We start from the raw sequence: 16,376 nt of genomic DNA on the forward strand, positions 1-16,376 counted from the left end.
AATTCACAAGACTATTTCATCTCTACAGGCCTGTTTCATGAGGGGTTTCCTCAATCTCCTGAGGATTGAGGAAACCCCTCATGAAACAGGCCTGTAGAGATGAAATAGTCTTGTGATTTTTTTTCCCACACATACATATTACGCTCTACCACGGTATCGAGCACTATTTTTTTGGATAATCTAATTAAGACATATATATATATATATATATATATATATATATATATATATATATATATATATATATATATATATATATATATATATATATATATATATATATATATATATATATATCCATAACTTTTAGTTTTACACCTAAAAAACTAGGATTAAACACAAACTCCCTCCATTTTGAATACTTGGTTATAGCAAAAACATTCCGGAAAAATTAAGTATCTTTCCAACGCTATCAAGACAGCGTCATCTAACAATATCCCTAACTTTTAGTTTCATACCTACAAAATTGAATAAAATGCGAACATGCAAACATGTAGCATACATGCAATGGTCAGCATGCGAGCACATTAGCGCCATTAAACAATATCTATAACGTGTAAATTAATACCTACTAAATTGGCATGAATTGATTTACGTGGACCCCGACTTAAACACGTTGAAAAACTTATTCGGGTGTTACCATTTAGTGGTCAATTGTACGGAATGTGTACTGTACTGTGCAATCTACTAATAAAAGTTTCAATCAATCAATCATTTAAAAAGCATGCTAGCAAGATAGCTCCATATTACTTTCACAAGCTAATGACGTTCAAGAAGAGCACTATTTGAAACTTGTTAACCTAACAAAAGTTGTAGTTTGCACTCGTGCACATTTTTTAATCACATCTCATTCATGGGTGATAATGCAAATTTTGGTATCGACCCCATATCAAGTAAATACAGGACCAGTATTGTCAAAATTTTCCAAGATCAATTAGTTATTTTATCATTTGGCGTGTATGCATAACAAATACAACAATATAGTCAACAAATTAATATATCTTTTTTTTTTTTTTTTTTTTTACAGACAATTGTTTAATACCGCAAAAAAATATATTTAACAAAAACAATCATTGGCTTTCATTCGAATCCTTTGACTCTGCCTGTGTCTAAGGACTTATTCCATGGGTTTGTGAACAATATAACAACATATAGTTATGTAACAATGTCAACAATATAACAACAAAAATGCAGATATCTCATAACGGTGGCATTGATCCATTAGATCAGGAGTGTCAAACTTGTTTTCATTGAGGGCCACATCATAGTTATGGTTGCCCTAAAAGGGCTTTTAACAATGCGTAATATATGAATATACATGTATATTTGAGGTTTCTGTGGTTTATCTGTTATACAGTGCTTAACACCGGGGTAGAGCGGGATATACGTTAGGTCAGGAAATAACACAGAGGCTATTTCATCCCCACAAGCCTGTTTTGCAGGTTTCCCTGCTCTTCAGGGGATTTTATAAATACTATCCCCTGAATAGCAGGGAAACCTGCGAAATGAATATATATATATATATATATATATATATATATATATATATATATATATATATATATATATATATATATATATATATATATATATATATATATATATAATACATTAACAATATATTTTTTAAGCTGCATAAATATATGTGTTTTTTACTTTAAAAACTGGCAGCTCAGTCACAAGAATTTTACAGTAAAAGCAGTGGGGTTGTTTTTTTTACAGCATATACATTTTTTTAATAAATGGGATGGATTGGAAAAACAATACCACTGTTTTTAGCGGTAAAATTCAAGCAACAGAGCTGTCAGTTTTTTTTAATACCGTAAAATATTGTTGTTTTAATGTTTTTTTTGTTTGTTTTTTAATGTTTTAGTGTCTTAACAGTACAAAAGATTTTAACCGTGTACAATTTGATTGACATTTTGTTTTGAAATCATAAGTCAAACAGATATTTGAGTACAGTAGTTATCTTTATTTTAACAACAAATATTTCTTGGAATACATTGATAATATAATATTTTGATAATATTGAATTTTAAAAGATATGCTATTGCTTGCAGTACGTGATTTTTAATGTCAAAAGGGGATAGAACAAATATATTTAGTAAGAAAATATTAAGCATTTTATTGACGCATATTATTTCCAGGCTTTCGCGGGCCACATAAAATAATGTGGCGGGCCATATTTGGCCCCCGGTCCTTGAGTTTGACACCTGTGGGTTAGATACTATTGATATTGATATTGTATTGACTTGCCCACCCTTAAAATGTCTGTATATTTAACTCATTGAGTTCGTTATCAATAGTATTATAATATATAATACAGTATGTCAATTACTGTTTTGGAATATTTCCTTTTTAAATTACTTGATTATCACTTTATTTGCTTTACATGCGGCAAAACTATCAACAGGGACAATGATAAGAAAAAGAAAGTATTTAAACGATACTTACAAGAATCTTTTATGATGCTACTGCTGCATCCACTTGGACTTCACACAACACTCGACCATGGCTTCACCAACACAAGGGAGTCTCTATTGCATATGTTTACAAAAAAAAAAAAAAAAAAGGGTTTAAGAAGCTTTTTCTTAGGTCCCAAACAGAAGTGAGTGTCCGAGCACGGCGACATGGCCGAGGTATAGTAAATATTGCCAGCTTCACAGCGCCAGCCCGGTAATCCGATAATTACGTTCAATTCCATCAGAAGAGTTAAGTGGCAAGCACCATATTGTGGGGCCTAAGAAGAGGCGTTTAAAGAACATGACCGTCTGCCCGGGCTCTAACCCCCCACCCTTAACACACGTGCACACACACACGCACACACACACACACACACACACACACACACACACACACACACACACACACACACACACACACACACACATGCCGTCTCATTCCTCCATACTGCAGGGCTAATTAGGGAAGATGGGCAGGGAGGACTACTGCACTCCTTTACCATGTCATATATTATATTCCTTATTATATTACAAAACCCAAAACAAGTGAAGTTGGCACGTTGTGCAAATGGCAAATAAAAACAGAATACAATGATTTTCAAATCATTTTCAACTTATATTCAATTGAATACACTGCAAAGACAAGATATATAATGTTCGAACTGAGAAATTAATTTTTTGGGGGGCAAATAATCATTAACTTAGAAGTTAATGGCAGCAACACATTGCAAAAAAGTTGGCACAGGGGCATTTTTACCACTGTGTTACATGACCTTTCCTTTTAACAACACTAAGTAAACATTTGGGAACTGAGGAGACCAATTTTTGAAGCTTTTCAGGTGGAATTTCTTTCCCATTCTTGCTTGATGTACAGCTTAAGTTGTTCAACAGTCCGGGGTCTCCGTTGTCATATTTTACGACAGGTCTGGACTACAGGCAGGCCAGTCTAGTACCCGCACTCTTTTACTATGAAGCCACGCTGTTGTAACACGTGGCTTGGCATTGTCTTGCTGAAATAAGCAGGGGCGTCCATGATAACATTCTTTGGATGGCAACATATGTTGCTCCAAAACCTGTATGTAACTTTCAGCATTAATGGTGCCTTCACAGATGTCTAAGTTACCCATGCCTTGGGCACTAATACACCCCCATACCATCACAGATGCTGGCTTTTGAACTTGCGCCTATAACAATCCGGATGGTTCTTTTCCTCTTTGGTCCGGAGGACACGACGTCCACAGTTTCCAAAAACAATTTAAAATGTGGACTCATCAGACCACAGAACGCTTTTACACTTTGCATCAGTCCATCTTAGATGACCTCAGGCCCAGCGAAGCCTGCGGCGTTTCCGGGTGTTGTTGATAAATGGCTTTGGCTTTGCATAGTAGAGTTTTAACTTGTACGAAGTGTAGTTACTGACAGTGGTTTTCTGAAGTGTTCCTGAGCCCATGTGGTGATATCCTTTACGCACTGATGTTGAATTTTGATGCAGTAGCGCCTGAGGGATCCAAGGTCACGGGCATTCAATGTTACGTGCAGTGATTTCTCCAGATTCTCTGAACCTTTTGATATTCCAGACCTTAGATGGTGAAATCCCTAAATTCCTTTCAATAGCTCGTTGAGAAATGTTGTTCTTAAACTGTTTGACAATTTGGAATTTTAAAACTGCCTCCAGCCCACAGGATGTTGAATTGGAATTACAGGAAGTGGAATCAAATTCATTGTAATTCAGAGAAAACCCTTATAGACAAGTAACAGGAAGCATTTGTCATATTTAACAAATGTTTTGGCCTAAATGCTAAAAGTTTCATTAAAAGCAAACTCACTCCATTTTGAATACTTGATAAGGGACGGCGTGGCGAAGTTGGCAGAGTGGCCGTGCCAGCAATCGGAGGGTTGCTGGTTACTGGGGTTCAATCCCCACCTTCTACCATCCTAGTCACGTCCGTTGTGTCCTTGGGCAAGACACTTCACCCTTTCTCCTGATGGGTGCTGGTTAGCGCCTTGCATGGCAGCTCCCGCCATCAGTGTGTGAATGTGTGTGTGAATGGGTGAATGTGGAAATACTGTCAAAGCGCTTTGAGTACCTTGAAGGTCAAATGTTCTGGCAAATTAATTGTTTTTTCACTATTTTCCGTTATTTGGAATTAATGTTATCCATGATTTTGTTTTATACCTACTAAAATGGTTAAAATGCTAACACATAGCATACATGCTAATAGTCAGCATGCCAGCAAGATAGCGCTGTGTAACGACAACAATACCTATAACTTTTCATTTTACACCTACAGAATTAGGAATCAAACCCAAACTCCCTCCATCTGAATACCTTATTAAAGAGAAACATTTGGAAAATGAAGTAATTTTCCACCATTTTGCATAGTTTGAATGTACCACCTTTCATAACTTTTGGTTTTATACCTATTGAAAATGGATAAAATGCTAGCATGCTAACACATAGCATAGAAGCTACGTAGTAGTCAGCATGCTAGCAAGATAGCGTAATCTAACAACAATCCTTAACTTTTAGTTTCCATCCATTTTCTGTCGCGGGGTAGTTTCATAACTACAAAATTAGATAAAATGCTAAAATGCACACCCGTAGCATACATGCTAACAGTTAGCATGCTAGCAAGATAGTGCAGTGTAACAATATCCATGACTTTAGTGTTGCGCCTACAAAACTAGGATTAAACCTAAACTCGCTCCATTTTGAATACTTGGTTAAAGCAAAAACATTCTGGAAAATTAAGCATTTTTCCACCATACTGATTGCTTGAAACTTGTATTAGTAGATTGCACAGTACAGTACATATTCCATACAATTGACCACTAAATGGTAACACCCCAGTAAGTTTTTCAACTTGTTTAAGTCAGGGTCCATGTTAATCAATTCATGGTAAAACATATATTATATATATTAAAGAGTAACAATATTCATGACTTTTGGTTAAAATGCTAACATGCTAACACATACTGTAAAATACTTGTTACAGTAACATTCAGCATATTATATATATATATATATATATATATATATATATATATATATATATATATATATATATATATATATATATATATATATATATATGTATGTATGTATGTATATATATATATATATATATATATATATATATATATATATATATATATATATATATATATATATATATATATATATATATATATATATATATATATATATATATATGTATATATATATACATACATACATACATACATACATACATATATATATATATATATATATATATATATATATATATATATATATATATATATATATATATATATATATATATATATATATATATATATATATATATATGCATCCATAACTTATGTAATAGTCAGCATGCTAGCAAGATAGCTCCATATAACAATATATATAAAAAAAACATAAAAAACAGCAAAGTTCTGTTAATTATAGTTTTAGGAATTAACATAAGGCTGTTGTTATTGTAAACAAGCTATTAAAACAAGAGAGCTCATTAACATACAATTGAATAGGGGTGTAATTATTAAGACAATATTTCAATGTGAATATAATAAAGCTTGTTTATGTCGACGCCAAAGAGACATAACCGGTTGTCGACATACCCAAAATCAAAACCGAAACTAAACACTGCTTTTACATTGACTTTGTCCGGTGACAGAAGGAGAATGGCTGATAACAAAGAGTTTCTGAAACTAAAAATAAAATTAAAAAAATCCTAATAATTTAAAAATTAAAAGGAAAAAATAATAATAAAAGAAAAAAGAAAGAAAAAAATATAATACTTAAAAAAAAAATTTTTAATTAAAAGAAAATAATAAAGAAAACAAAAAAGATACCACAATGCGCAGCCCTAATTGAAAAAGGTTTGGACACCCTTGCATTAAAAACAACAATCGCCTTTAATATCCAATCGCCATTTAAAAACATTGTTAAAGTCTAATTTTACAAAACTATTAATAGCACAAAGGCACAAAAACATCTGCTGTATCAGAAATGACAAATAGTGCTTTGTTATGGAACAAATGGGCGTAGCAGGACTACTTTCACTCCTCCTTGAGCGGAGTGTCCCGGTACGGCTCGTTAAAGAGCTGCACCTTGCTGCTAAGCCGGTCGCAGAGGAAGGCTAAATCCTGTTTGTCCAGCGAGTGTGCCAGCGCCAGGTAGGCTGACATGGTTAATGCCAGCAGCAGCCTGTCCAGGGATAAAGCCGGCAGGAGCCACAGGACCACGCCAAGCTCCAGGCACACCGGGACGCGGAAGTGAGACAGGAAGCGTTGTTCACCGGACGACTTATGGGACAGGGGGTCCCCCAGATCCAAACACTGGTAATACACCTAAAGAGGAATAGCAACATTAAGTTACGTACAAAATCATCCTTTTTTTCTATTCAATCAGTCAACAAACTTGTGAAATAAATAGTTGATCCCATAACAAAACAGGATTTACAGGTTTCTTAAACTGTTTGTTATGACCCTCCATGACAGTTTTTGGACTATCCTCCTACACTTGGTGTTATTTCCGTTCCAGCCCTCTTTTATTTTGTTTCCACTTCCTGTGTGTTTCCATTCCCTGCCACTTCATCTCTGGCCTCAGTGGTGCCTGTCTTACATGTCCCTAACTGACAAATTGTTCCTCTGGATCATTGTTTGTCACAACCTGAACAAAAGTGTCGGTCCAAGTGGTGGTTTAGACTTTTGTCAAACAGCCACTACATGTTTTTTAGAGTGGATGATAACAGTAATCATAAAAAAATACATCTTTATTATGATAATAATTATACTACTGTATTTTTCGGACCATAAGACGCAGTTAAAATCCTTTCATTTTCTCAAAACTGGACAGTGCGCCTTATAACCCGGTACGGAATCATTTTGGTTGTGCTTACCGACCTTGAAGCTATTTTATTTGGTACATGGTGAAATTATAAGTGTGACCAGTAGATGGCAGTCACACATAAGAGATACGTGTAGACTGCAATATGATGGCAGTCACACATAAGAGATACGTGTAGACTGCAATATGACTCAAGTTAACAACACCAAAATGTTATATGTTCCATTGAAAATATAGAACATTACACACGACGCTCAAAAATCTATGAAAATGTTTTAGTACGACTTTGGTAAGCTATGAAGCCGCACCGCTTGATGGATTGTACTGTGCTTCAACATACGAGCATTATTATGGTGTGTGTATAAGGAAAACATATTATCTGGCGTTTTGTTTCTCAATATTACGCAAAAGCAACTTTTCTTACCTTCTGGTACCTGCTGATGTGTATTTAGGATCTGCATAAGTCCTAATAATTCTTCTTTTTCTCTATCTTCTTGTTATGGGACATTCATCCTCAGCTGTTGCCATTTCTAATATAAAGTAGTGTAAAGTTCTTACTTATATCTGTCAGTAAACTCGCCATGAAAGCGCTAAAACATACCGGCGTTGTGAGTTTACATTATTCACCCAAGGAACTTTAGTCATTAGAGAGTTCCGGTCGGACGGTTTTTCACGGGACATATTTCCGATGTTATTATTGCACTAGTGAGCCACGGATGAGGAGATGCTGCTCCGTTATTGATTGAAGTAAAGTCTGAATGTCATTAAAACAGTTAGCTCCATCTTTTGACACTTCTTCCACTCCCGTCCTTGCACGCTACACCGCTACAACAAAGATGACGGGGAGAAGACGCTGTCGAAGGTGAGCCACGTAAATAAGACCGCCCACAAAACGGCGCATCCGGAAGCAACTGTCAGAAAGCGGCTTGAAGATGATCTGTAAAACATAATCTATGCAATATTTTGACCAAAGAACCACCATTACATGTTATGTAGACAACAAGGAAGTGTTTTACATTTAGAAAAAAATAAAAAATATGACCCCTTTAATGCGCCATATAAGCCAGTGCGCCTTTTGTATGAAAATAGACCTGACTAGACCCGCTCATCGGCAGTGCGCCTTATAATCCGGTGCGCCCTATGGTCCAGAAAATACGGTAGATGTATCATATCTGTCCCTCTCTTCCTTCACCTCATCCCGGTTGCCAGATGTCGGCGCTACATGTGAATGCATCGAGGTGAGCTTCGATGACGTTATGACGCCTGTGTTGAGTGAATGTAAAGTTAAAGTTAAAGTACCCATGATTGTCACACACACACTAGGTGTGGCAAAATTATTCTCTGCATTTGACCCATCACCCTTGATCCCCCCCTGGGAGGTGAGGGGAGCAGTGGGAAAACTTGCAAAACCAGCAGTGTATCAAATGGTTAGTGCTCCAATTAGCAACTGACTTTGGCAAGATGGCGGCTGTTCAACAAAAGAAGGACACCGACTGGATCGCCAACGCTCACACCTTTCTGTGCACGGGCAAATGGATGACTGTTGTGTGGACCTTTCGATATCGGACAAACGAGACGGTAAATCTTTTAGCAAAAAATGTCAGAAACCTGTCGCTTTGTGGTATATGTCTGGATCCCGGGATGCGGCGACTGCAGGCGAGCCCCAGTGTGACGTGTGAACGCAACAGGAGCACTCTAGTATAGGGGTCTCGAACGTCTTCCAGGCCGAGGAACCCCAAACTGAACGGGGACCACCTACTTCTCTATCTTGTATAAAATTATGGTTTAAATCAAACTGGTTCTAAAGGTAGTTTGTTATTGTGCCATACTAAGATATTCAAAGAACACAGTACAGCGCTGCTATTAGCTTGCTAGCGGCTTATGGAGCTGGCAACTATTGCGCTAATTGCTAGCGGGTTCCCGTGTTGTGTCAAATTAATGACAAATCCATTTAGTAATTGAATATAAACAAGATCACGCAGAATATCCTCATCATGAACAGTTTCGCAGTGTGATTTGAGATCGTTTCATGCTGATTCATGCAACACTTTACATGCACTACTTTTGACATTTTAGCAGACCTATGAGGTATATTTGCACTCAGTAACTCATACTTGCAAACCTTGAGACTTCCGAATTCGAGAGATGGGGGGCGGCACGGTTGGGGGGGGGTGGGTTTATATTGTAGCGTCCTGGAAGAGTTAGTGCTGCAAGGGGTTCTGGGTATTTGTTCTGTTGTGTTTATGTTGTGTTACGGTGCGGATGTTCTCCCGAAATGTGTTTGTCATTCTTGTTTGGTGTGGGTTCACAGTGTGGCGCATATTTGTAACAGTGTTAAAGTTGTTTATACGGCCACCTTCAGTGTGACCTGTATGGCTGATGATCAAGTATGCCTTGCATTCACTTATGTGTGTGTACAAGCCGCATATATTATGTGACTGGGCCGGCACGCTGTTTGTATTGAGGAAAAGCGGACGTGACGACAGGTTGTAGAGGACGCTAAAGGCAGTGCCTTTAAGGCACGCCCCCGATATTGTTGTCCGGGTGGAAATCGAGAGAAATTCGGGAGAATGGTTGCCTTGGGAGATTTTCGGGAGGGGCACTGAAATTCGGGAGTCTCCCGGGAAAATCGGGAGGGTTGGCAAGTATGCAGTAACTCCTCACTGTATTTAAAGTACTGTAGAGATGAATTGTAATATATTTAATTAGTAAGACAGGCTCACCTGTTTGATGCCGAGCAGTTCTGCGTAGTCAAACATCAGGAGGATGCTGCAGATGATGGCCCAGCAGAAGAAGTGCGCCACAAAGCAGAGCAGAGGGAACCAGACGCTCCATGGCGCATGACGCACAGACCACAGACAGGGGGCGCCAGTTACAGGCTGCCAGTAATTCATTAGGATCTGTCGACAGAAAGTAGATAAATAAATATTTTATATGTTTCCATTCATTAAACAAAACATGCTCTATTCGCACTTCAGAACATGGCATTCGTAAATATCATAGCTGTACCTGCAGAGCCAGCGCAGTGGTGAAGCAGTATGCCATCCTGTTCAGGGACCCAAGGACCGACTGGCAGGCCTGTTTGACTGGAGTCCATGCCAGCAGACTATGTTGCAGGGTGAAGAGGGCCAGCAGAGCAACATCCACAAGCAGAGACCTAAGAACAGAGCTGTCCTGCAGGGCCGCTGACCATGATATGGAGTCTTAAGGTGGAGAATTAACAGAGAAAATTATCTTACACAAGTACTCACATGTCTTGTTATTATTAAGTTGTTGGATGCATAAAAAGCTACAATTTACTGTGGCTGAACACTCGACAAATTATTACTCTCGCACAGGTCGGCCACTGATGCTATCTTTAACACTGGGAGCATGACATACAGAACACATAAGGTGGCTTTAAACTAGAAAAATAAATTCAGGTAGAAATTACGTGTGAAAGCGGAAAAGCAAAGCCGAACTGAAGCAGTTAGCACGCTAGCTAGATAGCATCAGTTATCCAAAAAATATGACTATTAGGTGTATACCTGCAAAATTAGCTACTGTTGTATATTTGTTGGTCGTGGGATGAGCCAAGAAGACGCCAATGAGGAATCGTCGAACAAAAAGCTTTATTTGTTTCAGCGCGTCTCAGACTGGAACTGCAGCTCCAGGAGAAGCAGTATGGGCCGGATCTCTCTTCTGATATCCTCTCGGACAACTGTCCTTAAACACCTTTTTACACAAAGACCCCCACTCTCCGTAACTCTAGCCTTGGAGCCGACCAATCTGGACAAAAGCCCAGCTTGTTGTTTGGCCAGTCAACCTATTTCCTGTGATCGGTTTGAGTCGGGTGACCTCCAACACCTATCCTCTACTCCTACTTGTGAGGGCTTCCTACCAGATGTTGCTAATGTCTTTACACTTCCTCTTAAACTCCAAACCTGCATTCCTGTAGGATTCCAATTTTCTGGGAGCAAGAGCCATCACTCTCTGGAGCGCTTGTGATGGACATGTGCACTTTTGGGGGGGGGGGGGGGGTTGAGGTGGGCGGGGTTTGGTGGTAGCGGGGGTGTATATTGTAGCGTCCCGGAAGAGTTAGTGCTGCAAGGGGTTCTGGGTATTTGTTCTGTTGTGTTTATGTTGTGTTACGGTGCGGATGTTCTCCCGAAATGTGTTCACAGTGTGGCGCATATTTGTAACAGTGTTAAAGTTGTTTATACGGCTACCCTCAGTGTGCCCTTTATGGCTGTTCATCAAGTATGCCTTGCATTCACTTATGTGTGTGTACAAGCCGCATATATTATGTGACTGGGCCGGCACACTGTTTGTATGGAGGAAAAGCGGACGCGACGACAGATTGTAGAGGACGCTAAAGGCAGTGCCTTTAAGGCACGCCCCCAATAATGTTGGTGGAAATCGGAAGAATGGTTGCCCCGCAAGATTTTCGGGGGGGGGCACTGAAATTCGGGAGTCTCCCGGGAAAATCGGGAGGTTGAAACCGATACCGATAATTTCCGATATTACATTTAAAAGCATTTATCGGACATCTCTAAAAAAAAATATTTTGGAGCAGAAAATGCATGTAAATGCTGAAAAGCCAAAGGTGAACTGAAATGCTAACAGTTAGCGTGCTAGCTAGACAGCGTCATGTAACAAAAATATGACTATTAGATTGGTACCTGCAAAATGAGCTACAAAAGCTAGCATGCAAACCTTGCCATTCTAACAGCAAGCATGCATCAAGTACCAAGATATATGTCTCGGAGGTGTTGCAAAACTAATTCTAGCACGCTAACAGTTAACATGCGGAAAGTGCCAAAATAGCTGAATTTGAAGTGCATACCTGCAAAAGATAGCAGGCTGGTCTTAGCAGGCTAACGTTAGCTTGATAGAAATTGACAAACATTAACAAGGAGCATTTTTGATTTTGGAATGTGTTGAGAAATGTGGGCGGTGTAGAAGTTTGAAAAATTCCCCGTTAATTTCGAAAGGCAAAAGAATGTACCGAAAAAATTTGGAATTCCTGGAAAAGTGGGAATTTTTGGAAAATTAAAAAAACATGTCAGCACTCATGTCATGCATGATCCAAACATTTTGACATTTAAAGGGTTTGAATCAGATGAAAAATATGGAAGAAAACTGACCAAAAAAAATAGTGCGAAATAACATTTTGATTATTTTTCCCTTTCTTTATCAGATAATTTCATTTCAAAATGGCCCCGATTCATTATGAGAAATAATTTGGAACAAAAGAGGTTTGAATCTGCTCAGTGGGGGGCAATCTTGTTATAGATCGTAATTGGCAACGTCGTCATTTAAATTGTCAACATTTTCAACATTCGGGTGATGTCACCAATCAGCGTCCTTTTTACTAACATTCCCTAACTTTCCAACCCAATCAGATCCGTCTTTGTCCAACTTTCAAAATATTCAACATTCAGCCAATGACAGAGCGCACGGCTACTTCCGGCTTTATTAGCATATTTCAACATTTGCCCAATCACGGATGATGACGACATTCTACTGCTTCCCAAAAAAGGCGCTTCTTTTCAGCTCGTCGCCATAAAGCAAAGCATTTAACGTAACGTAAATACAACATGTACTTGAAAAAAAGAGGGTTGAGTATCACTCAGCTTTTCTTACTTTCCCATCTGTAAAAGAGCGTAGTGGTATGCGGTAAATTCTATTTTAAAGAAAAAGAGAAAAAGAAGTGCGCCCAACGTGGGGCTCGAACCCACGACCCTGAGATTAAGAGTCTCATGCTCTACCGACTGAGCTAGCCGGGCTGTGCTGACCGTGGTAGACAGTTGCCATGATATACAACATTCTACTACATAATATATTAAAAGTTTAAATGTTTATGACACAAATGTCATAGAAATACAGTCTACTACGTGCCAAACGAGTCTGAATGACTGTGTCGCACTCTAAAAAAGTTTACGTCAGCTTCCAAGTAGCAGTTAGCTGTGGCTTTACCTTGACAAAGTGACGTCTCTCCCGTGATGTTGTGGTAAATGACTCGAAATGATAAAAAGCGAATGAAATCCGCGCCGGATATGAACACAAATGCAAAGTTAAGCAGTGCGGCGGTGCAGAGACAACCGCCCCGAACCGTGACTGACGCCATTTTTCAATCTGACGTTTTGCTTCAACTTCAAAGTGGTCTCTTCCGGTACTGAATATCGCTGTAGTTACAAATGGCGACACAGGGCGCCGCTGCCAGCCGTTACATCAAATATCTGCTTCTATGACGTTTTCAAACAAAACCTTACACACGTAAGTGCCTAAACTATAAGGATTTGGTTCTGTTGTACATCCATCCATCTTCTTCCGCTTATCCGAGGTCGGGTCGCGGGGACAGCAGCCTAAGCAGGGAAGCCCAGATTTTCCTCTCCCCAGCCACGTCGTCCAGCTCTTCCCGGGGGATTGTACATGTTGATATTAAATAAAAAAGTTAAAGTACCAATGATAGTCAGACACACACTAGGTGTGGTAAAATCATCTCTGCATTTGACCCATCCCCTTGTACCACCCCCTTGGGAGGTGAGAGGAGCAGCAGCGGTGGCTGTGCTCGGGAATAATTTTGGTGATTTAACCCCCAATTCATACCCTTGATGCTGAGTGCCAAGCAGGGAGGTAATGGGTCCCATTTTTATAGTCTTTGGTTTGATTGCACCCTGGCCTGTTGTGATTGGTGGATAACTAGAAAGTGTGGTTAATTGCCGAGACTCCTTTAAAAAGAACCTTAACTTAAAAAGAGATTGTATTCGCTTTTTGTCATTTTCATTCATTCATTCACCACAACATCACGGGAGAGACATCACTGTCAAGGTAAAGCTATCCACTGCTGCTTGGACGATAACAGTCGTTCAGACTCGTTTGGCACATAGTAAACCATCCATCCATTTTCTACCGCATCCGTATTTTTATAATATTTGTGTCGACTAAAACGCAAAATATGTTTATATATATGTTTTTCATATTTTATTACATTCTCAAACTTTATAGCCCAATCAGATTCGCCTCAGTCTGTCCAACCTTCTTCAAAATATTTAACATTTGGCCAATGACACTTTTCTAGCATATTTATTTACAGTGGTATAATGGTAAGGTTGTGGAAAAAATATAGGCCCATCGTGGGGGTCGAACCAACGGCCGAGACTTTGCAGTACAGGGTTTGAGGGCTAAAATATATTTTTGAGTTTCTAAATAGAAAATGTAAAAAATAAAAAAACACAAGATAATATGTCTTCAAGAAAAAGGGACATATTTATGAAAGGTATAAGTAAATATACTTACACTATATTTGTACAGAGCTGCATGCAAGGTGAAATAAATCACGATTATGTATATTTCACACTACAGATACATATATTTTACACTATATATAATACTAGTTGATACCAAGCGGCCATAGTACAGGGGTTTCGAGCTTGTTTTCATCGAGGGCCACATCGCAGTCATGGCTGCCCTCAGAGGGCCGCTTGTAACAGTGAATGTAAGAATATAGAAGTATAATCGCCTCATTATATTATTGCACAATTGCCTATGCATTTGGTTATTTGATTTGTGTACGTACAAATTGGTGGATAACTTGCTTTGAAATCGTAAGTCAAGGTGACAAGCAGATATTTAAGTATTATTATTTTCACAAACTATAATACAGTATATAATAATTAGGAGTGCAAATATTTTTTTTATTTATTACATATGAATCGCGATTCTTATTCATCTCGATTGCAAATTGATTAATTATTTTTACAAATCATTAGTTACATAGATAAATTAAAGACACCATATGATAAATGTGACACTCACTGTTGACAATGAACTTTTTTCTTTGTTGTTGTTTTTTATTTAGTGACCCTTCTCTGTATGGTTGTGATTTTTATTTTTGCTGTTACCTTTTTTTTGCCCCCCCTTCTAGTCAGTTATTGTGATTCTCTATCTGCTTGTGGTGAAGAGGAAGGCAGTACATTGCTACCCACTGTGACTGAAATGTAGGACAGGGGGTGGGAGGGGGTGTTATTATCTTACTTATATTATTTTTCTGTAATTTTTTTTTTTTGGGGGGGGGGGGGGCGTACCTGTATTATGATTTCCCTATCAAATCAATAAATAAATATAATAATAATAATAATAATAAAAATAAAAAAATCGATTTTTTTTTATTTTTAAATTTACATTATTTTATTTTTTGGACAAATTATTAAAAAAAACATTTTACTTACTTGGTGCGCGTATATATGTCATAGGTCAGCAACCAAAAAGAGGTTTTTCAACCTGTAAGCTGTTTTGTTAAGGTGTTATTATTATTATTATACCAAATAATACATTGCAAAAATCAGTTTGAATCGAAAATTTTGTTGAATCGAGTATTGATTATGAATCAAATCCTCACCCCCAAGAATCGGAATCGAATGGCAAGATGCCCAAAGACTCACACCATTAATAATTGAATATTTGTTGCATGAGCAGATAATATCAAAGTTTAAAACATATGACATTTCCTGTATTACATTTTTTTTCAAGACGGAAACAAAACATAACAAAGATGAAGTATCCACATTATTCCCAGGCTTTCGCGGGCGACGTTATATGACGTGTCGAGCTGGATCAGGCCTCGTGAGTAACCCCTGGCTGCAGCCCGCAGATCGAGGAGGGGCTTATTTTCCCTCAATGTGGGCGGGTCTCAACGTTGAGCCCGCGGGCTCCATCTGGTGGCGGAGATCCGGCACAGCACAATGACTTAATATGGAAAAAGGTTCATGTATTTTATAGACTTACACATTCCTACTTTTAACTTGTCAAATGTGTTTTTTTACCATGAAAAAAAATATTGAGGGAAAATAAGCCCCTCCTCGATCTGCGGGCTGCAGCCAGGGGCACTTGCTTGTTTGGCGCAGTAGGCAGCAGTCTCATAATCTGAAGGTCGTGAGTTCGAGCCTCACACAGGGCAGTATTTTTTCTTACCATGAAATGATTTACGTGGACCCCGACTTAAATAGGTTGAAAACTTATTCGGGTGTTACCATTTAGTGGTCAATTTCAGTTTCAGTACGATGGACTAAAGTAAA

General features: G+C 38.3%; 2 protein-coding genes and 1 non-coding gene across 3 annotated transcripts in view; all 3 read right to left on the reverse strand.

The window, feature by feature from the left end:
* ppp1r18 (protein phosphatase 1, regulatory subunit 18) overlaps window positions 1-2,793 on the reverse strand; it is a 33,629-nt gene extending 30,836 nt beyond the window's left edge. Inside the window, exon 1 of the mRNA XM_062030014.1 lies at window positions 2,455-2,793. The gene's annotated coding sequence lies outside the window, so the exon portion shown is untranslated. The remainder of the gene's footprint in view (window positions 1-2,454) is intronic.
* Window positions 2,794-5,934: 3,141 nt separating this feature from the next.
* Window positions 5,935-13,453, reverse strand: nrm (nurim). The gene is made up of 4 exons (XM_062028926.1): window positions 13,276-13,453; window positions 10,327-10,520; window positions 10,041-10,217; window positions 5,935-6,818 (listed from the first exon to the last, which is right to left on the reverse strand). The coding sequence occupies exons 1-4, from the start codon at window positions 13,424-13,426 to the stop codon at window positions 6,528-6,530; spliced, it is 813 nt and encodes a 270-aa protein (XP_061884910.1). The 5' UTR covers window positions 13,427-13,453; the 3' UTR covers window positions 5,935-6,527.
* On the reverse strand, window positions 13,013-13,085 carry trnak-cuu (transfer RNA lysine (anticodon CUU)). The gene has a single exon. It is a non-coding gene; the product is annotated as a tRNA-Lys (tRNA).
* Window positions 13,454-16,376: the final 2,923 nt, after the last annotated feature.

This window comes from Entelurus aequoreus, linkage group LG20, assembly GCF_033978785.1.
Source record: "Entelurus aequoreus isolate RoL-2023_Sb linkage group LG20, RoL_Eaeq_v1.1, whole genome shotgun sequence".
NCBI classification, from domain to species: Eukaryota; Metazoa; Chordata; class Actinopteri; order Syngnathiformes; family Syngnathidae; genus Entelurus; species Entelurus aequoreus.

Excerpts from the sequence above, each read along its gene's own strand:
- nrm (XM_062028926.1), bottom strand. The coding sequence starts at position 13,426 with ATGGCGTCAGTCACGGTTCGGGGCGGTTGTCTCTGCACCGCCGCACTG. Across the intron at positions 10,218-10,326 it reads CCACTGCGCTGGCTCTGCAG|ATCCTAATGAATTACTGGCA; the intron begins GTACAGCTATGA and ends TTCTGTCGACAG. Across the intron at positions 6,819-10,040 it reads AACTGCTCGGCATCAAACAG|GTGTATTACCAGTGTTTGGA; the intron begins GTGAGCCTGTCT and ends ATTCCTCTTTAG.